Genomic DNA, 27,331 nt, shown 5'->3' on the forward strand with positions numbered 1-27,331 from the left:
AAATCTCTGCCTGCATTCACCAATTGCGCCAAGAAATGTTACAATTATTCACTTTAAACTCTCAATGCTTACCAGATTTTGTTGTCTTCTTTTTCTTGGCAGGTTTGAGGACAGAGATAGGACTTTGTGGCTGTAGTGTAGGTGACAGCCAGTAGTTTGTATTGTCTACATTAGCCATGTATATCCTTAGACTTCCATCTTCACACAGCAGTATCATTGTGGTTCTTTGCTAAAATATAAAGGTATTTATGCTTTGTATATAAGTAATTGTAAGACATGGGTATAAAAACGTAACATTTCAAAATCTCTTAAAATGAAAATTGATAATAACTAAGTTGAGAATGTACTTCTAAATTATATATTCAAGATAAAATACATCCAACAAGCACTTTCTTTTCAATGAAGAAACACACTAGGAAAACTTCAGTCACAAGGTATACTTTCAACAAGAGCTGTCTCCATAGGATGACACATGCCCCCGATGGCACTTTGAATCAATAGTTATGGCCGATGTTAGAGTTTAGGACCTTTGACCTACGGAGCTGGGTCTTGCGCGCGACATGTCGTCTTACTGTGTCACACATTCATGCGTAGTTATTTTAAAATCCATGCATGAATGACAAAGATATGGACCGGACACGCCCTCAATGCACTATCATGAAAAATGACCTTTAACGTCTAAGTGTGACCTTGACCTTTGAGCTACAGACCTGGGTCTTGTGCCCGACACGTCGTCTTACTGTGGTACACATTCATGCCAAGTTATTTGAAAATCCATCCATGGATGACAAAGATATGGACCGGACACGCCCATCAATGCACTATCCTTTAACGTCTAAGTGTGACCTTGACCTTTGAGCTACGGACCTAGGTCTTGCGCGCGACACGTCGTCTTACTGTGGTACACATTCATGCCAAGTTATTTGAAAATCCATCCATGGATTACAAAGATATGGACCGGACACGCCCATCAATGCACTATCCTTTAAAGTCTAAGTGTGACCTTGACCTTTGAGCTACGGAACTGGGTCTTGCGCATGACACGTTGTCTTACTGTGGTACACATTCATGTCAAGTTATTTGAAAATCCATCCATCGATGACAAAGATATGGACCGGACACGCCCATCAATGCACTATCCTTTAATGTCTAAGTGTGACCTTGACTTTTGAGCTACGGACCTGGGTCTTGCGCGCGAAACGTCGTCTTACTGTGGTACACATTCATGCCAAGTTATTTGAAAATCCATCCATCGATGACAAAGATATGGACCGGACACGAAAATTGCGGACAGACTGACAGACTGACAGACTGACAGACCGACGGACCGACAGACGGACAGACGGTTCAAAAACTATATGCCTCCCTTCGGGGGCATAAAAACTTACCTGGTCAGAGTTAGAGGCATTATGTCTAATAGCGACAACATCTTGTATTTTTGCCTTGGCGGGCACAACTTTGATTTCTTGTATCATCAAGGCATCAGGTTTGATCATCAGGACCACTGGGTTGTTGGTGGTCTGGGTCATACAGTACAGCAGACCGGTGTGGCCTGGGACCTCGGACCACTGGACCAGAGCCTGGTGCCCTGTATTACCTTTTCCTCCTCCGTTGGAACTGAAGATTAAAATATATATCTTATACAATTATTTAAAAATGTGTACACCTACTGAATGCAACTCATTTAATTTATAGCTTTTTAATCTATTTTAGAAAGAAGCATTTTCAAAATTCATGCATGCAGTACAAAGATTCTCTGGTGTGAACACCGCTGGGGAAAGAAACAAGTGTTTGCTGAACAAAGGTGGTTGCTCTGGAGATGTTCATTTACTACGAGTATTTTTATTGTTTGATCACTATGCAAGGTTAATATGAAATACCTGAAGCAAGATTACCTACATACCAATTTTCTAAAATTCTGAGTTGTAATACAACATCACTATGTAGGTGTTACAGTCCTCTTGGCCAGATCACCTCTCCACTTACCTTTTAAATGTGATTGGAAACACTACAGGTGTTGCTGACAGATCCTTCTCTAGTGGTGCACAGAAACTCTTCCCTGGAATAACATATATTCTAATAAGATATATTCTGTTTTTTTTTTGTAAATTTTCAAGTGTTCTTACACACTTTCACTTGAACATGATAAATATTTAAAATATTTTCTAATAAATATGAGCCGTGCCATGAGAAAACCAACATAGTGGCTTTGTGACCAGCATGGATCCAGACCAGCCTGCGCATCCGCGCAGTCTGGTCAGGATCCATGCTGTTCACTAAAAGTTTCTCTAATTGCAGTAGGCTATAAAAGCGAACAGCATGGATCCTGACCAGACTGCGCGGATGCGCAGGCTGGTCTGGATTCATGCTGGTCACAAAGCCACTATGTTGGTTTTCCCATGGCGCGGCTCATATGTGTATTTTTTTCCAGTTATGTTTTATGATATCTGAAATATAGATCATCTGAGACGTCTTTCATTTCTAATTTTTTTTTTCCGTTATACATTTACTCAAGGCAATTTGTCTCACTTGAAAGAAACTGTGTTGCCTGTTTGTTTGGTTTGGATTTGTTTGGTGTAAAGTCACATTAACACGACATATGGTGACTTTCCAGCTTTCACAGTGGAGGGACCTCAAGTACCCGTCCTAGTATCATTTTGGACATGGTTAGATGCCTGAACACAATATAGACTTTCACATACCTGCTGAACTGTTTCTTCACAAGAGAGAATTTTACTTTTCATATACAAAAGTAAGGGAAAAGTGATTCAAAGACAGAGACCTTAACTCCTAATCCATGGAGGCACCATTTCTTTGATATACTCATATTACAATATTGATGCTCAAACAAAAACAGAAAAGACAATGGGTACAAACCTTGTGTGTAACTGAAGAAGACAAGCTGTAGAGCATGGGAGTAGTAGATAGAAACACCCCCTCCTGCTACCTGACCATTCACATCCTACAACAGAAATTACCTTTTATATACAGTCAGTTTATATACATGTAATAAGCAGCCAACCAAGAAAGCAACACAATCTTGCTACTCAAGGCAAGTGGCAGCTTATTATGAAATTAGAACAAAAGCCAGATGACTGACTCCTAAGGGCAAATAACTGTTTACCGTAATACAGGTAACTACAAAGGCCACTTGAACTATATATATATATATATACAGTTCTTAGATTGCAAATTGATAAACTAGGATGTAGTTATTCTGAATTTTACTAATATCAACATTCAAAATCATCTACTAACGAATAATGGTGTATGAAATTCTTTTTAAATGTAACCTCTTTTGAAAATTTCACCTGGAAGAATGAAGAGTTTTTGATGAACCTGAGAGGCTAAATTACAAATCCTTTCATATGATGGGAAATAAAATAATTTTGTAAGGAGACATTTGCTGCTAAAATGCATTGCTAAGTGAAGATATACTGTATATAGTTGAGAGCAGCATAAAACACCTATAGTAAATCATATATATACTGTAGGTTTTTCATATAATATTACTACTGTTCTCTGATATACATGAACATCTGAAACACTGAACAGCAATGTCTGAAACATAGAAAGTATAAAGATGATCTTCCATTGTCCCTCATTTGCTTAACATTACATTATTTGCATATCGGAATCTTTGTTTTATGAAAAACATACTTCGATCCTGAACAGTTTTACACAAATATAAAAGAAATTTACTGACCTTGAGATCATTATGTTTGACCTCTACGACATTCGTGATATAGAACGGTCCATGTTTAGCACTGCTGCTTTCTCCCATCACTTCATAGTAGATATAACCAGACGAGGACATCAGGACAATGTAACGACCCTCCTCCGTAAACACAAACGTGGCATCCCTGATCTTCCCACTGGGCAACAGGAAGAAATACTGGGGACTGATCGCATCAGCAGACAGGTTATAGATCTATAATAGACAACATATTAATACTTTATTGTGATTTATGTAAATAAATAAATAAAAGAGACATAAAGCATTGTCTTTATCCATAACTTTTGAAATTTTAATATATATCTATGTCATGCTTTTATGATAATCATAGATCATAATCACAGAATTAACTGCATACATAAAACTTATGAAGAGCAGAATATTTTACCTTTACAAAATCTGCTGTGACTATGGCCAGTTCAGTCTGCGTGCCAGGCAGCCATAGGGCTTTGATGATGTAGTTTCCAGAGGCCAAGGTTGGGTGTAACACTAGGTGGTCAGACACTGACCCAGAACTGGTGAACGTCAGAACATGGCAGTCCTAGTGATGAATAAATATATGTGATTATATGTATGATATGTATGACAGATATACATGGTGTACAATCAAACTTGAAACTTTATCTGTTCATACGTGCTAAAAGAATGGACACAACTTCAAAAGATAAAAAGCCTTTACAAAAATGAGTTCTGTAAACACCTACATATTTTTCTCTGGATGCATTTTCAAACAGGGTATAATTGATAATTTATTCAAATGATCAACTGTTAAATGGTTTCTAAAATAAGAAGACTGGAGCCTCTTTGACTTTCTAGTTACAAGAATCAGATTTATACTATTCTATTTCAGGTCAGTTGTAAAACGGGTTCTACAACTTGTACCAATCAGTTTCAACACTATTCCTGATGGTATCCATCACCATGCAGGTAGGAAAGATATCCTTAATTTCCCTTTTAACTGTAAAGGGCCAGTTATGGGAACTATTGGTACTATTTTTCATGTCTTATGGCAAGGCCAGAGGGTGAACCCAAAACTGCGTACAACTGCAGAAGTACTGTACCACTAGGCTACAGGGATGGTGTATCACTTGACTGTTGTTTTTCTTTAAAATTTCTCTTCACTCAGGATCAACTGCTTATACCCAGTTTACAATGGTCAAAACCTTTCAGAATCTTCACTGAAGGGACCCTTTTTATTACAAATTAAGGTGGAAAATTTCCGTATTATTTCGACTGTAGATGTAGAAGTACTTAAGTCTAAAGAATAAGAAGGAAATGAAATCACAATAACACTGCTGTACCTTCAGACCACAGACTGCTAAATAATCCTCATTGCACGGGTTTCCATTGATAGACAGTACAGTAAATGGTATAGGTGCTGATGCTAGTCTCTGAAATATATTAAGGGAAAAACATACATATGCAGTTCTGCAACAAATCTTTCTGATGAATACATGCATATGCGTATAACTTCATAAACTTAAATGCTTTTTGTAGTCTTTACATTTACATGCTTGTAAACTGGTTATTGAATGCACACATGTACACCTTTCTGAGTACGATAGTTTGTTTGTTTTGGGTTTAACGCTGTTTTTCAACAGTATTTCAGTTATGTAATGTCAGACAGTTAACTAACCAGTGTTCCTGGATTCTGTACAAGTACAAACCTGTTCCTCGCTTCAGACACAATGTCTTCTATCAAACTGTCATAGAACATATGCCTCAACCAAGGACAGAACTCACAACCGCACAATTTATAGATCTGCTCTCTCCCTTTTGAGCTAAGTGGGTGGGTTGAAAACGTTGGACAAATTGTCTTGCAAAATCGTATTAACTTAAAGATGATATAAGATACTTAAGTGACATCTTAAAGTCCGCATCCGCATCCGCGCAGTCTGGTCAGGCTCCATGCTGTTCGCTTTTAAAGCCTATTGGAATTGGAGAAACTATTAGCGAACAGCATGGACCCTGACCAGACTGCGCGGATGCGCAGGCTGGTCTGGATCCATGCTGGTCGCAAAGCCACTATGTTGGTTTTCCCATGGCATGGCTCAATTAATATCTTCAAATATCTAACTAAAAGGAGTGCATGCTACATAAAGACATATGTATACTTTACAAATTCTTTTAAACAAAGTTATTAAGGAAACACAAGTAAGAGGAACAACAAGGTCACACCTCTTATTATTTTTACAAGTTTACTTACTGTCAGTGTTAATTTTTTCTTGCTAGAGTCAGCTTGTTTCAAGAGAGCTGACAATTGTAGAATAGTGATCTTTCCTTTCTCGTGGCTCACTGCTAGATGCTGTCTCTTGCCATGTGGTGACGCCAACACACACATTGCAACACGACGCAGCATGTGGGATGTTATCAGCTGGCGAATCTGTAATCCTTGGTCTCCAACGTAAGTCATGCGGACATTCTCAAAAGCACCTTCTTGGGAGCCCAATGTAACTGCCTGAAGTGTATATTTGTGTACATGTTCTTACAGCATAAAGTTTACATAAAACTTGAAACAACTATTTCCATGTTCTCAAGTATGAACGCATTAAATGTATGGTGTCTGCATATTCCAACATGTAACTGTTGTATTAATCCATACACGTTAACTTTTTTCAAACAACTGACATGGACACTAAACCATAAACGCTCAGCCCAAATAGATATAACAACTACTGATTAATAAAAGCAATACTGTAAATTTGATAATGTTTGTAGCATATATACTTGTTAATATTTTTGAAAAATGTGAAATTTTAGAACAGTCATGAATATAAATCATTATTTTGTCCAAAAAACATAATCAGCTACAATCTGTTAGCTTTTAACATTGTAAATAAGGGTAGTAACTATGAAATTGCAGCAGAGAAAATGACACAAAATACCTAAGGTCATATCACAAACTTTTTATAACCTGAACAAAAATTTACATTATACAGAAAATTTATCCTGACTACAATCTATTCTAACTGCTGAAAAAAGAACAAGTATGCAAATAAATATGTAACTGCAGCAAACTCACCATAAGTTGGTCAGTGGTTTCTGTTGTCTTTGTATGTGTATGTAATTCATTAAGTGCAGACTGTGCCCGCTGCAAGCTTCCCATAGGTGACATAGTCTGGTAGTTCTCTGTCAGTGAGGGCAGAATACAGTCTAGCATTTCTAACACAGTCTGAATAGTCTGTGAACCAGTCTGCAGTGAACATATAAAAATTGTATGAAACGAAGTAAGAACAGACTGAGCCCTTCAGGTAGTTCTACATTTGTGAGGAAATGCAGTCTGTCCAAGATCAAGTCAGTCTGAGATCAAGTGTGTCTGAGAATAAATCTTTATCGAAAGCATAAATACAGGCAGCTACAAATGCTTTATGACTAAAAAACACATTCACACTTAGCATTGAAATGTTTTAATCAGAAAAGAAACTATTCTAGTTTTAACAAGGCAGTCTGAAAGACAGCTAAATCCCCCGCCACTGCTATGGATAGTGAAAGGGTAAACCTTTGATTTTAGCTGTGACCTTGACCTTGAACTGACATGGCTGACTCATGAATTCTGCACAACGTCTTGATGAGGTGATCATTTGACCCAAGTTTCATGAAAATCCTTCAAGGGGTTTAGGAGATACAGAGCTCAAACCTTTGACCTTCAGTTGTGACCTTGACTTTGAGTTGACATGGCTGACTCATGAGTTCTTGATGAGGTGATCATTTGACCCAAATTTGATGAAAATCCTTCAAGGGGTTTAGGAGATACAGAGTGGACACAAAATGGAAGGCTCAAACCTTCAACCCTTACTTGTGACCTTGACCTTGAGCTGGCATGGTTGACTCATAATTTCTGCACATCGTTTTGATGAGGTAATAATTTTACCCAAGTTTTATAAAATTCCTTCAAGGGGTTTAGGAGATATAGAGCAGACACGAAATGGAAGGCTAAAACCTTTGACCTTCAGTTGTGACCTTGACCTTGAGCCGACATGGCTGACTCATAAGTTCTGCACATCGCCTTGATGAGGTGATCATTTGACCCAAGTTTGATGAAAATCCTTCAAGGAGTTTAGGAGATATAGAGCGGACACAAAATGGAAGGCTCAAACCTCCAAGTTGTGACCTTGACCTTGAGCCGGCATGACTGACTCATGGGTTCTGCACATCGTCTTGATGAGGTGATCATTTGACCCAAGTTTGATAAAATTCCTTCAAGGGGTTTAGGAGATATAGAGCGGACACAAAATGGAAAGCTCAAACCTTTGACCTCGAGTTGTGACCTTGACCTTGAGCCGACAAGGCTGACCCATGGGTTCTGCACATCGTCTTGATGAGGTGATCATTTGACCCAACTTTCAAGAAAATCCTTCAAGGAGTTTAGAAGATATAGAGCGAACACAAAATGGAAGGCTCAAAACCTTTGACCCCAAGTTGTGACCTTGACCTTGAGCCGGCATGGCTGACTCATGGGTTCTGCACATCGTCTTTATGAGGTGATCATTTGACCCAAGTTTTATAAAATTCCTTCCAGGGGTTTATGAGATATAGAGCGGACACAAAATGGCAGGCTCAAACCTTTGACCTTGAGTTGTGACCTTGACCTTGAACCGACAAGGCTGACTCATGGGTTCTGCACATCATCTTGATGAGGTGATCATTTGACCCAAGTTTCATGAAAATCCTTCAAGGGGTTTAGGAGATATGGACCGGACACGATTTTGTTACGGACGAAGGACGGACAGACAGGATGGACGGAAGGACGGACAGACGCAGACCATTCCTGTAATCCCTCCGCCACGGTGGGGGATTAAACAACAAAATTTTAACCTACCAAAGTGTTTATCAGTTCATCTTTGCTTCCCTGAAAATAGATATAATATGATCAACTAAATACTGTATTTTTATATTTTAATGTTAACTTCTGTTGCATACCTCTGCTCAAACATGAGAATACTGTGAAATCTTAATTTTCGTAGCTGATTTATTTTCATGGACTTAGTAGTGGAGTCAATCCACAAAATCAAATACAAATGAACAAGTAAAATTTCCACTCTTTTTGTGTTCAACAGTTTATCTACAAATTCATATCCTAGGAATTAACTATTTTGACCAAAAGCATGAAATTCACATAAAATAAAATGTTTTCACTTTATTTATAGTTTCTTGAAAGCTAGACAGATTGTGTCTCATCTATCTGTATTAAAGATCCTTGCTATTCATTTCTAATGTAGGTGTCATTTTGTAAGTCTGCTGTAATGGGAAAATATACCGATACCTCTAATTGCTGACACAGCAGTTTTCTTGCTTTTCCAATCTGATCTTTAGTTTCATCCATTCTCTTGTCAGACTGCAGTGGGGAGGACAGTCGGCGTCGCAGGGAGCTTGGTAAAGTTGTTCCCATGGAGAATGGTGATGGGGTGACATTCTGTTCTCCACTGTGCATGCCACTCACAGCTGTACGTTTCACTAGAGCCTGAAATAACATCCCAGATAAGTACTGTGTGGTCCTGCAAATACTTAAACAACTGTTTACATCATGACTGACAATGATATACTGCCCTACTTTAGAACAGAATACAAGTTATTATCATTTAAAATGGCATATCATTTACTAGCAAATACAATCCCCTGTATATGACTGTTTTCCACTCTGAGTTACTAGACAACTACAAAAATATAAAATATTCAAGGTCTTCCAGTCATACAAAATAAATTCAGAATCTCTTAGAAGACAAAAGTTATCAACAACTATTAAGATAGGTTAGCTCAGGTTTAGTTGTGAAAGTATTGGCCAATCAACAGATTCTCAAAGTTCAAACCTAACCATAGCCCCAATGATCCCTCCTAATATAAAACTATCGCTAGTTTTTCCTGGAAATAGACTTTAGAGAGATTCACAATGGAAGAAGTACAAGCCAAAAATGCACAGACCAGTTTCATATAATTTGACCTGTAATTCGTGGTTCACACAAATGTTGCCACCCCCAACCAAAAAAAATAATAATTCTTTTTGCGAATTTCAGGCACTTTTCAAGATTCAAAAACTCAAATTCAAGCACTTTTTACATGTATCATATTTCATCCAACATTGGTAGAAGTCGATCAGAGTACAAAGTCAAACCCCTGAATACTCTTTAATTGGCAGCTTCATACCAAACAACAGCAGTCACTAATGGTGACAAATGCCCCCGCAACACCTTGACCTTTGACCTGGTGACCCCAAAGTCAGTAGGGCTTGTGTACTCAATAAGTACTATCAGCATGTGAAGTTTGAAGGTCCTGGGTGCAGTTGTTCATGAGTAAAGTGCCTTCATGCAAAAAGTTAACGTTGTGACGAACGGACGGACAGTTGAAAACTAATATGCCTCCCTTCGGGGGCTTAAAAAGAATTGTTCAGGTAAAAAATGTGATAATCATATTTGGGGGAAAAAAAAGCAAAGCTCTTTTGAAGTGCTTTCAAGGTTATTAAAACAAACATGCACTTTCTAAGCACTTTGACAATTCTTCAAGCATTTTTAAAGGATCTGTCTGAAGTTCAAGCACTTTTCAAGGTCTGTGCAAACCCTCTAGTTTCAGAGGAAAAATTCAAAACAACAAGTACATAACAAGAGCTGTCCGTAAGACAGCCAAGCTCGACTATTCGAAATATTGTCACAGAAGCAGGAAATTATTACCCAAAATGTTAAATATCAAGAGTTTTAAGTTCGAAAGGGGACATAATTTGACCAAAATACATATCAGAGTTATGGGACTTGATGTTATCAACTAGTTTTATAACCCCGAAGAAACATGTTAAGTTTCAATTTAATATCTGCATTAGTTTTGGGGACAGTAACTTGCATGTAAAACTTTAACCAGAATTTTCTAAGTCCAAAAGGGGGCATAATTTGCTCAAAATACATGTTAAGAGTTATGGAACTTGACCCAGTGAGGTTGGTAATTGACCTAGAAAAAGAATAAATAAGTTTCAAAGCTATATGCCTTTTGGTAATAGCTGTATGTACTAGCACGCAAAACTTTAACCAGGATTTTCTAAGTCCAAAAGGGGGCATAATTTGCCCTAAATACATGTCAGAGTTATGGGACTTGGTGCTATCAACTAGTTTTATAACCCTGAAGACACGTGAGGTTTCAATTTAATATCTATAGTAGTTTTGGAGATAGTTACTTGCATGTAAAACTTTAACCAGGATTTTCTAAGTCCAAAAGGGGGCATAATTTGGCCAAAATACATGTCAGAGTTATGGAACTTGACCCAGTGAGGTAGGTAATTTATCTAGAAAAAGAAAAAATAAGTTTCAAATCTATATGCCTTTTAGTAATAGCTGTATGTACTAGCACGCAAAACTTTAACCAGAATTTTCTAAGTCCAAAAGGGGGCATAATTTGGCCAAAATACATGTCAGAGTTATGGGACTTGACCCAGTGAGATAGGTAATTGATCTAGAAAAAGAAAAAATAAGTTTCAAATCTATAAGCCTTTTAGTAATAGCTGTATGTACTTGCACGCAAAACTTTAACCAGAATTTTCTAAGTCCAAAAGGGGGCATAATTTGGACAAAATGAAGGTCAGAGTTATGGGACTTGGTGCTATCAACTAGTTTTTAACCCCGATGACACATGTGAAGTTTCAATTCAATATCTGCATTAGTTTTGGAGATAGTAACTTGCATGTAAAACTTTAACCTGAATTTTCTAAGTCCAAAAGGGGGCATAATTTGCTCAAAATACATGTTAGAGTTATGGAACTTGACCCAGTGAGGTTGGTAATTGATCTAGAGAAAGAATAAGTAAGTTTCAAAGCTATATGCCCTTAAATGATAGCTGTATGTACTTGCATGCAAAAACTTAACCAAGGTGTGACGCCGACGCCAACGCCAGGGTGAGTAGAAAAGCTAGACTATTCTTTGAATAGTCCAGCTAAAAATTCAAACTGACCTTGCAGCTGCCATCTTCCTTGGCTCCACAATCACAGAAGAATGAGCCAAACTTTGCATAGGTCAGATCATGATCTTTGTGACACACCTTGGCACACACGGTACACACTCCAACACCATCTACCATCTTGCATGTGTGGCAGTGATACCTACACAAAATATATTAAAAGTCAAAAGAGATATCTGAAACTGACAGACATATTGTGGAATGTTAACCCTTACCATGCTAAACACAACTGATTCTGCCTTTGCAACCAGTGCACATCATGATCAACCAGCACATCCATGCACTGTTTGTGGTTCAGTCAGAACTTTTTTAGTATGCAAAACTTTAACAGTTAATGGTTCTGTCCAAACTGAAAGACAAGTTCATTATAGAAATTTGGCAGGGTAAGGCTTAAGTGTGAATGAATGATAATACAGTAGAACACTAATTGCTCAAAGCCACAAGGAAGCTGGAGTTATCCAGGGTTTTGAGTAAACCAAACAACAAAAATATAAGGAATGGCTGGAGGCTATATGAATTTCTTGTCAATCCTGGCACTCAAACCATCAATGGTGGTGTTTCACTGCAGAAGCATTCAAATTAGTGCATAAAATTAAAGTTTGGATGACCACAGCTTAAGTCTGGGCAGTGGTAACTTAAGTCTGGCCTACTGCATCTGTCTGGCCAAATGAAGCTAAATCTAGGAAAATGCAGCAATAATCTGGGAAATTGAAGCTCATTTAAACTGCAACTAAAACTTTTACATAAATAGAATTTTAAGAAAAAATGTTGTATATCTGGAGAGACAAATCACTGAAGTTTTCAATGGTTACTAGTTCAACAGTTTTATTTCATTACAATCAGTGGTTCATTGAAATATATATAATAACACAAATTTTGATATCATGAGAACACCAAAAATTATGTATGGTGTTCTCTCCATGAAATAAATTTTAACCCTTCATTTAAAGAATAAATATTATCTACATCACATTTTTAAATTACTTCAGTTGTACGTACCAATGTTGGTTCATAAATTCTTTCTGTGTAACTGTGAATGTACATAGTTTGTTGTTCAAAGATTCTTCATCCTGCAGAAAAAAATAGACAATTTTTATAATAGTAGTTCAATTTTGTGAAATGATAGATAGTCACGCCTGAAATTTTATGGTTAGGCCAAAAGCAGATAATCTGTCCGGATATGAATTTGTGGATTTCGTTTTTTAGAAAATTTCATCCGCTGGGATTTAGTTTTGTGGATGGAAGCAACCATAAAATCAAACCAAACATAAATGATTTAACAGTTATTCCAAAATGTTTATCCAAATTAATCTAAAAATACATTTAAAATTTCTTCTTTATTTTTCATTACCAGATCTTTAAGATCTAATTTCCAGGAAACAGACTTGCTCCTCAACAAAATCTCTCCTCCATCAACTTGCTCACAATTTGAACAACCAGTCAATTTCATCAGAATTACTTTCATTCTAATACAAGCTTTGTGTACTTCTAAACGTATTTCAGAAGCAGTCCCTTGGTTAGAATTGTTCTGCAGCAGACTGGAACACTTACAGAATCTTCCCCTGCAGTATCTTCCTCCTCATGACTCAGATCTTCCTCCCAGTCACTATCAATCTCCTGTGTGATACTGATCTCATGCTCTAATGGTGGTGAGGCAGACCCAGTCTGGTCACCTGACTTCTTCAAGGCAACCAGTATCTCTCCAATGTAAGACAATAAACAACATAAAGTGTTCATCAAATTCTGAAAAAAATTATATGTTTAAGCTTTGCACATCAAATAAGTTTGGCAAAAAATGAGAGATAAACTTGCAGTAAACAATGTACATATTAAAAGATGAGCTGCTGAAACAAATAAATTAAACTTTTTCCTGAAGAAGGTTAAGGATGTTACTGAGAAATACAAAACACAATTTTTAACAAGACGATTACCAGACATGCATGTACAAAATTTCCTCTATCTATCTATACATACACTTATTGAAAATTAACCCTTTTACTGCCAAATTTCAAACATTAACACATAACCTGCACGACTTTTTTTCAGATACAAGGTATTCTGATCTGTTTTAAAGAATGTGGAGAAATTTCATTAAAACACGAGTACTTCATTCTAGTTTTCTAACTAAAAGTATAACTAACAAGAGGGCCATGAAGGCCCTGTATCGCTCACCTGACCTATTGACCTAAAGACCATCAAGATTAACATTCTGACCAAGTTTCATTAAGGTATGGTATAAATGTGGCCTCTAAAGTGTAAACCAGCTTTTCTTTTAATTTGATCTAGTGACCTATTTTTGACCCGACATGACCTAAATTCAAACTGGACCTTGAAATGATTAAGATTACCATTCTGACCAAGTTTCATGAAGATATAGTCATAAATGTGGCCTCTAGAGTGTTAACAAGCTTTTCCTTTGATTTGACCTAGTGACCTAGTTTTTGACCCCACCTGACCCAGATTTGAATCTGACCTATAGATCATCAAGATTAACATTCTGACCTAGTTTCATTAAGATATGGTCATAAAAGTGGCCTCTACAGTGTAAACTAGCTTTTCCTTTGATTTGACCTGGTGACCTAGTTTTTGATTCTACAAGACCCAGATTCAAACTGGACCTTGAGAATATCAAGATTACCATTTTGACCAAGTTTCATAAAGATACAGTCATAAATGTGGCCTCTATAGTGTTAACAAGCTTTACCTTTGATCTGACTTGTTGACCTAGTTTTTGACCTGACATGACCCAGGTTCGAACTTTACCTAAAGATTTTCAAGATTAACATTCTGACAAAGTTTCATAAAGATATAGTAATAAATGTGGCCTCTACAGGTATGTTAACAAGCTTTTCCTTTGATTTGACCTAGTAACCTAGTTTTTGACCCCACCTGACCCAGATTCAAACTTGACCTATACAGCCTCAAGACTAACATTCTGAGCAAGTTTCATTAAGATATGGTCATAAATGTGGCCTCTACAGTGTAAACTAGCTTTTCCTTTGATCTGACCTGGTAACCTAGTTTTTGATCCCACATGACCCACATTCAAACTGGACCTTGAGAGCATCAAGATTAACATTCTATCCAAGTTTCATGAAGATGCAGTCATAAATTTGGCCTCTACAGTGTTAACAAGCTTTTCCTTTGATTTGATCAGGGGACCTAGTTTTTGACCCCAGATGACCCAATATCAAACTTGTTCAAGACTTTATTGAGGGTAACATTCTGACCAAGTTTCATTAAGATTGGGCCCAAATTGTGACCTCTAGAGTGTTAACAAGCTTTTTCTTTGATTTGACCTGGTGACCTAGTTTTTGATCCCAGATGATCCAATATCAAACTCGTCCAAGATTTTATTGAGGGTAACATTCTGACCGAGTCTCATTAAGATTTGGCCAAAACTGTGACCTCTAGAGTGTTAACAAGCTTTTCCTTTGATTTGACCTGGTGACCTAGTTTTTGATCCAAGATGACCCAATATCGAACTCATCCAAGATTTAATTGAGGGTAACATTCTGACCAAGTTTCATTAAGATTTGCTCAAATTTGTGACCTCTAGAGTGTTAACAGTCAAATTGTTGACGCCGACGACGACAGATGACGGACACAGGGTGATCACAAAAGCTCACCTTTGAGCACTTTGTGCTCAGGTGAGCTAAAAAAAGGAAATTCTACACAAGCTTTTACATATCAAGTTTACAAATACTTCAACATCTCAGCTACCCACCCAGTGGGACATTACACTGAACTTTACAAAACAAGTTACCTTTCCTGACTTGCTGTTGAGTAGCATTTTTTCCAGAACATCTTTCTGTGCAACATGAACTTTGCTGGAAACATAAAATATCATTATTTGTCACTAGTAAAAACAACTTAAAAACTTCCTTTTTTAAAGCAGGCACCTATAATCTAGAATTTCACTGACATATCTACAGTGTAATTAAAACAACTAAGCAGTAAAAGATTATAATTTAGCAACAATAACCTTGATGTATATCAAAGAGACAAAACTCCAGAGTACATTTTTCGTATTTCTTTTTACATTCTGTTCTAACGCACCAAACTAAATAACAATATTTATCTGTAAATAAACTTAAACAAAACTGCTTCTTTCTCAATTTAACTAACCTCTGTGACTGCTACCTGGTTTCAAATGGAAGAGACAGCAGTCAATTCTGCTCTTACCAGGCTTAATGTCTCACTGACACTACTGTAAGTCATATGGTGACTTTCCAGCTTTTCATGGATGAAAACCTAAAGTACCCCTACCAGCATTATTTGAAGCACAGGTGGGCAACTGGCTAGAATCATAATCCTTCTGCAAACCAGCTGGATAGCTTCCCAACATGAAAGAATTATACTCCCCTAGCAAGGTCCTGAACCCACAGATAGAGGGGCAAGTAATATACCTCAGTACTAGTTTTAATAGATAAAGCTTTCTTTTTTGTTACTTCAAAAAGAGTTAAACCTAAATAATTTTTACTACATATGCAACAGCAAATAATTTGACCAGTTTCTTGGCAAAATACATAAAAGAATAAAATCTTATGTTCAGGTTGTTTTAGTATTGTTATAGTATAATAGTATTATTGTTTTAGTATACACATACCAGAGTTGTAGCCAAGTTGTGGCAGCCTGAAACAAAGTACGATGTCCACTTCCGTTCCCACTAGCTGCAAGTGTATGCATCACAACCATGATCTCTGGAAACCCGCTTGTCTCCCCTGTTGCTGAGGACAACAGTGTTTCCCCTAGGGGCAGTAGAGCCTGCAGTATGGCACGGGGCACAGCCTCACTGACGGGGCTGTTGGATTTGACCAGGTATAGGGTAAATGTCTGTAATAGCTGACGATTCTCGCTCAATGCTTCCTCGTCTGTCTCCTGTAATAACATCATAATTGACAGACCATCATCTGTCTTTTGCTGATGTTATCGAAACAGAATTTTAAAGGGACTTATTCATAGACTATTGGTAAATTCAATTAGCTTAACAAATATTGTACTATGGTAAGATGACTTTAATTTTAACCCTAAGCCTGCTAAGTTTCTAAAATGGACTGGTCCATCATTCAATTTGGGCAGTACCATTTATTATTTGAAGGGGTGTTCACTGAAAATTTACAGACTGAATAGCGAACAGTGCAGACCACGGATGTACAGGCTGATCTTGGTCTGCACTGGTCACAAAGGCAAAATCACTTGCCACCAGCAAGCTAAGGGTTAAGCATACTGCTATGAAATGTATTTTTAAACAGGGCAACAATTTAGAGTAAAGCTAGACTAAAATATTTTGCCAACTTTTTAAATGAACAAAATCAGCAGTAAGTAGAAGAAATTATTGTCTTGAGTTAATAATAAATATACCTCAATGGGAAGTGAAACAATTTTCATTTTTTATATTTTAATCAGACCCATGTAAACCAAAATGAGGGCAGAAGACAGCAATGCTTGACTATTCAACAGCCTTGTCACTAAAGTAGGTTTACCGAATTAATGCAAACGTTGAAAAGGCTTGCAAAAATGCAAAACAGATTTGCAAAAATGCAAAACAGATGTTAACTAAGCACTGCATCTCAGATAATTACAGTGGACAAGTGCATGAAGTTTCAATCAAGTCCCATTAGTGGGTACTGAGATACCAGCTTACATACAAAAACAAATTGGGACACCAGCGCACCTAATGGATGAGTGCAACAGCTCTAACTATTCTTCGAATAACTGAGGTTAAAAACAGAGAAATGATAGTTTCTACTGAAAGAAGAATTTTGAAATATGACTAAAATTAAATTTTTTGGCACCAAAATTGCTAACATGGAATCATTTCATTTAACTAGCATGAAATACCCTGGTTTCAGCCTAAAAAGCTATATTGTGGGGATATAAATTCACGGATTTCAAATTTTGAATATAAAATAAATGGGGATTTAGCTTTTTGGTTGGGATTTAATTTAATGGATTGATTCACCAACAAAATCTACTGAAATCAGTCCCCCTGAAATATTAATTTCAAAGTACTGGTATTTAGATAACCATCAATTTATGTTCCTTGCTGTATAGCTTTAACCCTTAGCCTGCTGTCGGCAAGTGATTTTGCCTTTGCAACCAGTGCAGACCAAGATCGCCTGCACATCCGTGCAGTCTGATCATGGTCTGCACTGTTTGCTATTCAGTCAGTAAATTTTCAATGAACACCTTTTTGAATAGTAAGTGGTACTGTACAAATTGAAAGATGGACAAGTCCATTATAGAAATTTAGCACGGTAAGGGTAAATCTTGAGTTAATACTGAAACTAGAACCAAACAGGTGCCGCAGATCTATTCAACAATCCAATAATGAGATGGTGTACAAGGTTATAGAATAGTTCAAACTAGAGCTATCACTAAAGGTGATGAATGTACCCCCTGCATGCACTGACACAGTACATTGCAATTTGACGCACACAAGATTGCATAATTATGTGGACTGTATGTATATAGACTGTATGTATACAGTATAGCAACAAAAAACAAAGTCCCATAACTATGCAGAATATTTATCTAAAAGAAGGTACCATGCACAACTAGGGTTGATACTGATCACTTGTGTGAAGTTTCATTTAATTGTGTGCAAGGGTTCGGAAGATTAGGGGCGCACAAGACTGCATATGCAGACTGTATGTACATAGTATGTGAACAAGAAACAAAGTCCCGTAACTCTGCAATTTTTGTCGTTGAAACAACCTAACATGCCCATGCACAAGTACTGTTGTTACTGATCATTGGTGTGAAGTTTCATTATATCGTGTCAAGGGGATGAGGAGAGATGGTGCGCACAAGATTGTGTCTATGTATATAGTATAGTAACAAAAAACAAAGTCCCGTAACTCTGCAAATTCTTTTTCTGAAAGAACCTAACATGCCCCATGCACAACTACTGTTCTTACTGATCACTTGTATGAAGTTTCATTAAATTGTGTCAAGGGGATGAGGAGAGATGGTGCGCACAAGATTGTGTCTATGTATATAGTATAGTAACAAAAAACAAAGTCCCGTAACTCTGCAATTTTTTTATCTGAAAGAACCTAACATGCCCCATGCACAACTACTGTTGTTACTGATCACTTGTGTGAAGTTTCATTAAATTGTGTCAAGGGGATGAGGAGAGATGGTGTGCAGAAGACTGTGTCTACGGACAGACAGACGGACAGACAGACAGACAGACGGACACACAGACAACCTGAAACCAGTATACCCCCACTTACAACTTTGTTGTCGGGGGGTACAACAAATGTTTTTCATAATGTATCACTAAAAACATTTATTCAAGATGAAATAGAAACACTTTTAAAATTTGTTTTCAATAAAAGGTTCAAGCCCATTGATATCTTACTTTTGGCAGTACAACAAACTTGGAGAGCCAGGCTTGTAGAACAGTGACATCCGTGTCTGCCAGTGTACACAGTGATTTACACAGCTCCTTGTATGTCTGGCTATTTTTATTCCCATCAGCTGCACGAGAAAGCAAAATATGGTAACAAAAGTTCTTAATAGATACACAATTTCAATCTCCATTCATTTAAAATGGGACCTGAAATGTTACTATGTTTTCAATGTTTTAAATTTCATGCAAACTGAATGAATTTGTATGAATGTATATGATTCAATCAAGATGCAATTAACTGATTTTGTGTAAAGAAACTGAATTCATTCTCCTACAGTCATACAATTCAATATCCCTCTCAAGAAAATGTTCGGAATGCTTATAACATATGAGCCATGCCATGGGAAAACCAACATAGTGGGTGTGCGACCAGCATGGATCCAGACCAGCCTGCGCATCCGCGCAGTCTGGTCAGGATCCATACTGTTCGCTAACAGTTTCTCCAATTCCAATAGGCTTTAAAAGCGAACAGCATGGAGCCTGACCAGACTGCGCGGATGCGCAGGCTGGTCTGGATCCATGCTGGTCGCACACCCACTATGTTGGTTTTCCCATGGCACGGCTCATATTATTATCAATAATAATCTATAATAATCATATACCTACACAAACATTATCAGGCAGTTGCATAGAACACATCCAAAAGAAAATCTACATATCTATTCTAATTCAGTGCCACAAACTAATAAAGGTTGTGGACTCATAAATACAACTAGACATTTCTGTGTGATTACATGTTCTTGTCTGTTATTTCCATATTCTTTGTCTTTCATTAGGAGAGTATGAAACTGAACTGACTTGCTGTTTTTATAGGTACACACCTAAATCAGCACAAATATAGTTTGACTATTGATCTATCACGATTAAAATTAGAAATGAGACAGATTGGTCCGAACTGCAAACAATTCATTCTGACTTACCAAGAAGAAGCAATCTGTTAAAGAATTTCAGCACATTGCCGGCGAAGTTTGGAGACAGATTCTCTTTAGCAGACGACAGTAACAAAGCTGTCAAATCTGTAAAATACAGGTCAATCAGTGTAACAACACATTATGGAAAATACTGTATAGCAAGTGTTTTCTACAACCAAATTATTTTGAACTTCTGTTCAAATGGTCAGTAATATTTCTTCTGTGTTCCATTTTTTTATGAGGTGTCATTTTAAAGTTGTGTCTGCGTTCTGTCAAAAAGGGGAAGCTAATCTGTTAAGAATGTTTCTAAAATTAAGGAATGAAAATTTCAGCTCCTGGTAGCTTAACCCTGACAATGGTGGTATGTTTTAGAGATTTATTCCAGTGCTATAGTTTTCTCCTGATTGCAAGCAATACCGGTACTTTCTGATACAGAAATTCACTATACAGTCTCTATACTTCTGTATCAGGCTCTTCAATACCAACTGCCTATAAACATTCTCCCTTCCTACTTTACAAAGTATTGCCAGTAAAAGTTCCACTGAACACTTCATTTTTTACAAAACTGACAACTCTTTCTTACTTGTTTCCTGGTATTCAAAGAATGTATTTTTTTTTATTTTCAATCAACAAACACACAATGTACTCATGTATATCCTGTACATACTCAAAACAATTTTACATCAATTAAAATGCTGATGAGATATCCATCATGTCAAAATATAATTTTAATCCCATCTGTGAACAAGACAAATTCAGTTTCTGTCATTTTAATCAAACTATCTTGTATCTGCACAATAATATTACATTAGGATTCTTTTTCAGGCAAGTTCGGGTTGCCTCCATGGTTAAGTGGTTAAGACTATCCACTTGAAACACTTGCCCCACTTTCTGCAGGTTAACCCTTTCAATGATGGACGATTGGTTTTGCCTTTGCGACCAGTGTAGATCATGATCAGTCTGCACATCTGTGCAGTCTAATCATGATCTGCACTGTTCACTATTCAGTCAGTATCTTTTTATAAGCACCCCTTTTAAAAAGTTAATGGTACTGACCCACTGGAAGATGGACAAGTTCATTATAGAAATTTAGCATGGTAAGGGTTAAAAAGCTCTGCTCAGGTATTCATGTAAGGTAGCTATCAAGCTGCTTGTAAATCTCTAGTTTTATCCAGATCCCTAAAACATGTAGGAGTAACTTAGGTTTTTTTCATTCTAATAAACCTAACATGCCACAGAGCAAATGTGGATTTGTATTAACTTGTGAGTTTCATTAAATTTTCAATGATGAGAGAAGATTGTCAAAGGCTGTTTAGGCTGCAGACGACAAAGTGCGTCACAAGAAACTTAACAGTACAAATCCACTTCAACTTGTTGCGGGACAACAATTTTTCATATTTCGTAGAAAACATTTATCAAGCTGAAATGAACATTTTTGCTTTTAAAAAGTCAACCTTGTTTACTTTGGCACGTTCCAACTTGACAAGCGGCTTTTACAGTAATCGTTTCCATCTAATTGATTTTACAGCTCTTGTTTCTCATTTGCTTTTCAATCACAGACATAATTATTTTATACATTTTAATAGTAGCACATTTAGTTATTTCATTTAAAATGGGCCTGCAATGTCTCATTTCATTTTAAATTAAAACTGAATGCTTTTGTAGAAAATGATTCACAAGTGCTAATAACTGATTGGCATATTCTTCTCCAGTATTATTGAGTCACCATCTCAAAACTGTATCAATGCATCTGTTAGTATACAATGGCCATCATGAAATCCAAAGTGGTGCCCTGGTCGAAGTGGCTAGTATCGCGCAGTTGGTCTGAGGAACTTATGCTAAACAGTTTTCTTCAATGGTTTGGTGATGAAGACTCGCGGATGAGAAGCTGTTTCAGAGGTCGCACACACCTTGTGGTTCATGGAGGTCAATTAACAGAATAATAATCAATATGTACTCCCAATGGTGTGGGATAAACATAATAAAGAAATTCTACAATACATTAATTTCAAGTCCACAACTATAATTTCATAAAATAATAGACATGGGTTCTTTCTTTTGTCTGCTTCATGTTCATTTTTTGGCAATGATCATGTAAGTCAATTGATGATCTGTTTTTTGTACCAATATAGTCACAATATGTGTATGACTTACATAAAATGAGGACAGATGGTCCGCTGAAACAGATTCACTGTCCCAAAAGACCAGTTTTTAAATCCGAGTTTGGAGTCGTTTTTTTGCTACTTATTTGAATAGTTGTGAACCACTATTATGGAACTCATGTGATCAGTGTTTTACAACATTATTTTGAATTCTTCAAGCAGTAAATTTCTTCTGTCATTTTTATGAGTCCATTTGAAAATTGTGTCCTGTTTTAAAAGGGAGCAAGTGATTTTCTAATATTTAAGAATGAAATTTCAGCTCTGTACAGTTCCCGACAATGATCTTAGAATTATTCCAAGTGTGATAATTTCTGAGCACATATTTTCTGATCAGAAATTCACTAAAGTCTCTCTCTGTATCAGGTCACAAGGTTTTTCCTTCTATTTACAGACCTACGACCTAGTTTTAGTAAACCGGCAGGTCGACCCAGTTTCAAACCTGGGCCGTATGATTCTCGGATAATTAGACCAATTTTCATATTAGTCTCCATGAAATCATATTGGCTCTACGAGACGGTTTCACAACAGGCACTGGTTAGGTTAAATGCCCTACTGACTGAATTATTTGAAAAACCGTGTAACCCAATCAACAAACCTAGTATCATCAAGGATGAAAGTTCTGACATTATTTTACAATGAAACTCTTTCTTATGTTTCTGGCTCTAAGAGGTAATTTTTTTTATTTTATACGAACCTACTGACTAGTTTGACCGCATATCAAACAATTTGACATCATTGACTAGATATCATTCAAATAAATAATTCTGGACAACATTGTTCTGTCATTACAATACTATCTGCACAAAATATGACCATTAGGATTTTTTCACAAGTTTTTTTTTGGTTAATTTGAAACACTTGACCCTTTAGTTATTAGAAGGCACTGTGCCACCAGTTTCGAAAGTCTGACATCTGTTCATCTAAATGTTGAACATTCTGTCCATATTTTTATGAAGACCTTTAAAAGTATGGCGCCTACTGAGAGGTACAAGTTTTCTTATTTTTAGATGAGCTTACTTGACCTAGTTTTTAGGACACAGCTGCTGACCAGTTTCACACTGACCCTTACATCAGAGTAACATTTCCATTTCATCAATGAATGAAAAGAGTATGGGCTCTAGAAGTCACAATGTTTTTTTTATTATGTTCTACTGAACCTAGTTTTGAGCTGCGACTATCAGTGTCTCCATTAAACTTTAGACAGTCAGAATATCTTCTATCAGTTTGCTGAACTAATTTTTGAAATTTCGATAGAAAAATATGGAACCGTCTGAAATGACAATTTTTTTATAATTTGACCTATGACCTTTTACGCTGCACTTCACGTCTTGACAACGTATTTCGTAATTTCCACTCATATTTCTTTAAAATGAACATTTTCCAATCATTTCATTTAAACAGACCATTAATAATATGCATTAAATGGTCACTAGGTTTTTTTCATTTTTATATGGACTAGATTTCATTTATTCACATTAACCTAGTTTTTGAGAAAGATATCATCACAAGTAACATCTGACCATACTTTCATTACTGAGTCACCATGATAAAAATCTTGTAATCACTGGTTGTTTTTATTAATTAGGATATCCAATGGCCTAGGTCGATTTGTGTCATTGGCTAGGACATTTTCGAAAAACTTTTGTTCATGTGGTGAAGATGGATAAACTGTTTAGAGGCGACAACTTTGCAGATAGAAGTCCCAGCAGAATAATCAATGCTCCAAGAGTGGGCAACATAAACGTTTTACGACAACAGCAAGACTACATCTTTCTTTTTCGAAAGACAGGTCTTCTGTGGAGTGCTGGTGATCATGATCAATATGCTTACCACATATGTCACACTTTGTTGACATTACATAATAAAAACCACTCACACAGACTCATATTTTACAACAGTGGAATACACACCTCTCAGGGTCCGAATACTCTGTAATCAGCCGATGACAAACAGAGATCACATGCCGGTACATCGGCTCCGTGAATTTCTCGCCATCTACTGGTCCAAGGTAACCATCCAGGAAAGATATCTGTTATAAGTAAAGGTATATATCCATGATGTACACAAAAACGAGTCTACATAAAAATATAAAGTTGCATACATCTACTTCTGGTATTTTTTCCTGTTCATATCCCTCCTTTCCCTAAAACAATTTAAGGTATTAGACCCATAATAGTGAACCTCCTTTTGAAGAGTATTTAGTTCCTATGATAAACCTATCCTTGACTTAAATTTTTCAAGGGGGGCATAGGTTCAAGCCCCACTGGGACCAAGTTTCTTTTCCTTATATTCCTTTCTTGGCTGCTACAAGGTCAATGCGAAATCATCATGACAATGTATTATTCAAATTAAACATGTGTGATCATATTAGGGCTGTTCCAGGAAAAAAGGCCTGGGGGGGGGGGGGGGGGGGGGGGTTGTAGGAACAAGCTCCAATTTTTAGGGGACCACCTATAGAATTTTAATTGTTTTTGGGGGACCACCAACAGAATTTTTATTGCTTTGATACCCCCTACCCACAGAATTTTAATTATTGGATCTGTGTGAATTTTGCTGTTAAGATGTTTTCATTTGTATTTTTTACATGTCAATATCTATGTAAATAAATTCATTTTTTTATGAATATAATTAGTCAAGAAAAGATATCAAACATAATTTCTTGACTTGTATGACAAAGTAATTTCATTGATGTGTTGTTGAATTCAACTTACAGTACTTATTTCACCATTAGGTGCATTTTGCCATTATTTATATTCTAAAACAGTATTCTGACACCTACAACATGGTGATGTTTCACAACTGGGGTTCTAAGGACGTCCCATGGTACAGAGCATCTGCCTACTGATGCAGATATCGTGGGTTCGAGTCTTGTCAGGGTTGAGACTCTCTTGTTTGTTTTGTTTGTTTCAAGTTTTACGCCCGTTCTCAACAATTTTTCAGTCATATACAGACGGGTAGTTTCCTAACCATCGTTCCTGGGAACTACCAGTACTAGACTCCCATCCTACGACACAAACCAGGCCTCGACCCTAACTTTTTTCAGCAGTTGCCAGCAGGTCCACCAACTGCTAAAATCTACTAGACCTGCTCAGACTTTAGTGGACTTTAGTGGACCTCCAATTCTATCACATAAATTGTGATGTTGTAGACATCATAACTTCATATAACTCAAAGAAACAGGACTTATGTCTTAAATAATTAACAACAGCTGTCCATAAGACAGCGCGCTCCACTATTCCGGGATTTGACAGTAAAAGGAATATATGTCTGAATAAGAGACCTCTACTTTAAAAGGAAGATACACCAAGGGGCATAATTCCATCAAATACATCAATTTGAGTTATTAGGATTGTTACATCACATGCAGATGATGATGATAAAGATATATTTTGAGTTTCAAGTATTATCTTATATAGTAACAAAGTTATGTCCAGAAAACAAAGTTTGTAAAAAACTTAAGTATAAAAGGGGCATAATCCGGTCAAAAATACAAATCAGAGTTATGGGGATTGTTACCACACATGCAGATGATGAGGATAAAGATAGATTTTAAGTTTCAAGTCTTTATCTTATATTGCATTAAAGCAGTATCCAGAAAGCAAAGATTGCAAAAAGGTTTAAGTACAAAAGGGGCATAATTCTGTCAAAAACACAATTAGAGTTATGGGGTATGTAGCCACACATGCAGATGATTATATACAAATACTTTTAATTTCAAGTCATTATCTTTTAAAGTACCAAAGATATGTCTATAAACAAAGCTTAAGAAAAAATTTAACATGAAAATAATTCAAAGTATAACTCCTTGGTGACCTTGACCTTGGGTATAATGAGCCCATCCCCTACATATACTTTCTTTGTATGCTGGACAATGGTTATGTAAAGTTACAGTAAGATATAAGCAATAGTAACAAAGATATGACAGAAAAACAAAGGTTGCCGAAAAACTTTAACCTTAAAAATAACCAAAGTATAAGACCTTGGTGACCTTGACCTTGGGTATAACGTGCCCAGTCCCTACACATACTTTGTTTGTATGCTGGACAATGGTTATGTAAAGTTACAGTAAGATATAAGCAATAGTAACAAAGATATGACAGAAAAACGAAGGTTGCCGAAAAACTTTATCCTTAAAAATAACCTAAGTATAAGACCTTGGTGACCTTGACCTTGGGTATAATGGGCCCAGTTCCTATACATACTTTGCTTGTATGCTGGACAATAGTTATGTAAAGTTACAGTAAGATATAAGCAATAGTAACAAAGATATGACAGAAAAACAAAGGTTGCTGAAAAACTTTAACCTTAAAAATAACCTAAGTACAAAAGCTTGGTGACCTTGGGATTGGGTATAATGGGCCCAGCCCATACACATACATGGTCGTATACTGGACAATGTTTATGTGAAGTTACAGTAAGATATAAGCAATAGTAACAAAGATATGACAGAAAAACAAAGGTTGCCGAAAAACTTTAACTAAGAAGGGTCACGCCGACGCGGCGAGTAGTATAGCCCCCCCCCCCCATTCTCCGAATAGTGGAGCTAAAAATGGAAGAACTGTATCAATCTGTTCTCCCGAAAAATTATTATTTTGAAAAGTGTCCCAAAATATGGACACAATAATCATCATCCACCCGACCCGTGTTGAAAGCGAAAAATAAAAACATTAACAATTATCGGTAATTATTCTGTTGATAAACTGAAGTAACTGGCCTTGTTTTCATCATCAATTAACACCCCCTCAAGAGCTAAAAGAAGTGTGTCAGTTATTATGGTATCTGAAGTGGAGATCAAAGCGGTATAGTTGCCCGAGATTGTCATGGCATTACGTCATGTTTTCGTGCCATGTGACACATCACTATCTGTTCGTACTTTCTTGGTTCCTTAAATTGTTGAGAAGAAATCAATAAAAAAAGTTTTTTCTTTAATTTTTTTAAAAGCGAATGTGCAATATCCTGAATAAACTGACATGTAGATGTGTCAAACCGTGAACGATGATAGTGGCCTACCTCTGTGACCTATTTGCCCTCAAGAAATTTACATTATTGTTTGAGAAGAATATCTTACAAAGTGTCGTATCAAAAAAAACATGTACAAAGAATCATTTAAAACTTATTCTAACACGATCCGCAGCAATTGCTATATAAACATATAGCGAAATCTCCTATA

General features: G+C 36.7%; 1 protein-coding gene across 1 annotated transcript in view; it reads right to left on the minus strand.

Moving 5' to 3' along the window:
• LOC123563663 (E3 ubiquitin-protein ligase UBR4-like) overlaps positions 1-27,331 on the minus strand; it is a 148,208-nt gene that overhangs the window by 62,901 nt on the left and 57,976 nt on the right. Inside the window, 19 exon segments of the mRNA XM_053524052.1 lie at positions 73-229; positions 1,389-1,617; positions 1,987-2,059; positions 2,878-2,962; positions 3,707-3,931; positions 4,125-4,277; positions 5,038-5,127; positions 5,943-6,194; positions 6,759-6,929; positions 8,556-8,585; positions 9,000-9,197; positions 11,663-11,810; positions 12,668-12,738; positions 13,220-13,411; positions 15,435-15,498; positions 16,278-16,549; positions 19,038-19,156; positions 20,009-20,104; positions 24,055-24,190. Coding sequence (XP_053380027.1) covers positions 73-229; positions 1,389-1,617; positions 1,987-2,059; positions 2,878-2,962; positions 3,707-3,931; positions 4,125-4,277; positions 5,038-5,127; positions 5,943-6,194; positions 6,759-6,929; positions 8,556-8,585; positions 9,000-9,197; positions 11,663-11,810; positions 12,668-12,738; positions 13,220-13,411; positions 15,435-15,498; positions 16,278-16,549; positions 19,038-19,156; positions 20,009-20,104; positions 24,055-24,190 — 2,761 coding nt within the window.

Source organism: Mercenaria mercenaria, chromosome 15 (genome assembly GCF_021730395.1).
Source record: "Mercenaria mercenaria strain notata chromosome 15, MADL_Memer_1, whole genome shotgun sequence".
In the NCBI taxonomy this organism is placed as follows: Eukaryota; Metazoa; Mollusca; class Bivalvia; order Venerida; family Veneridae; genus Mercenaria; species Mercenaria mercenaria.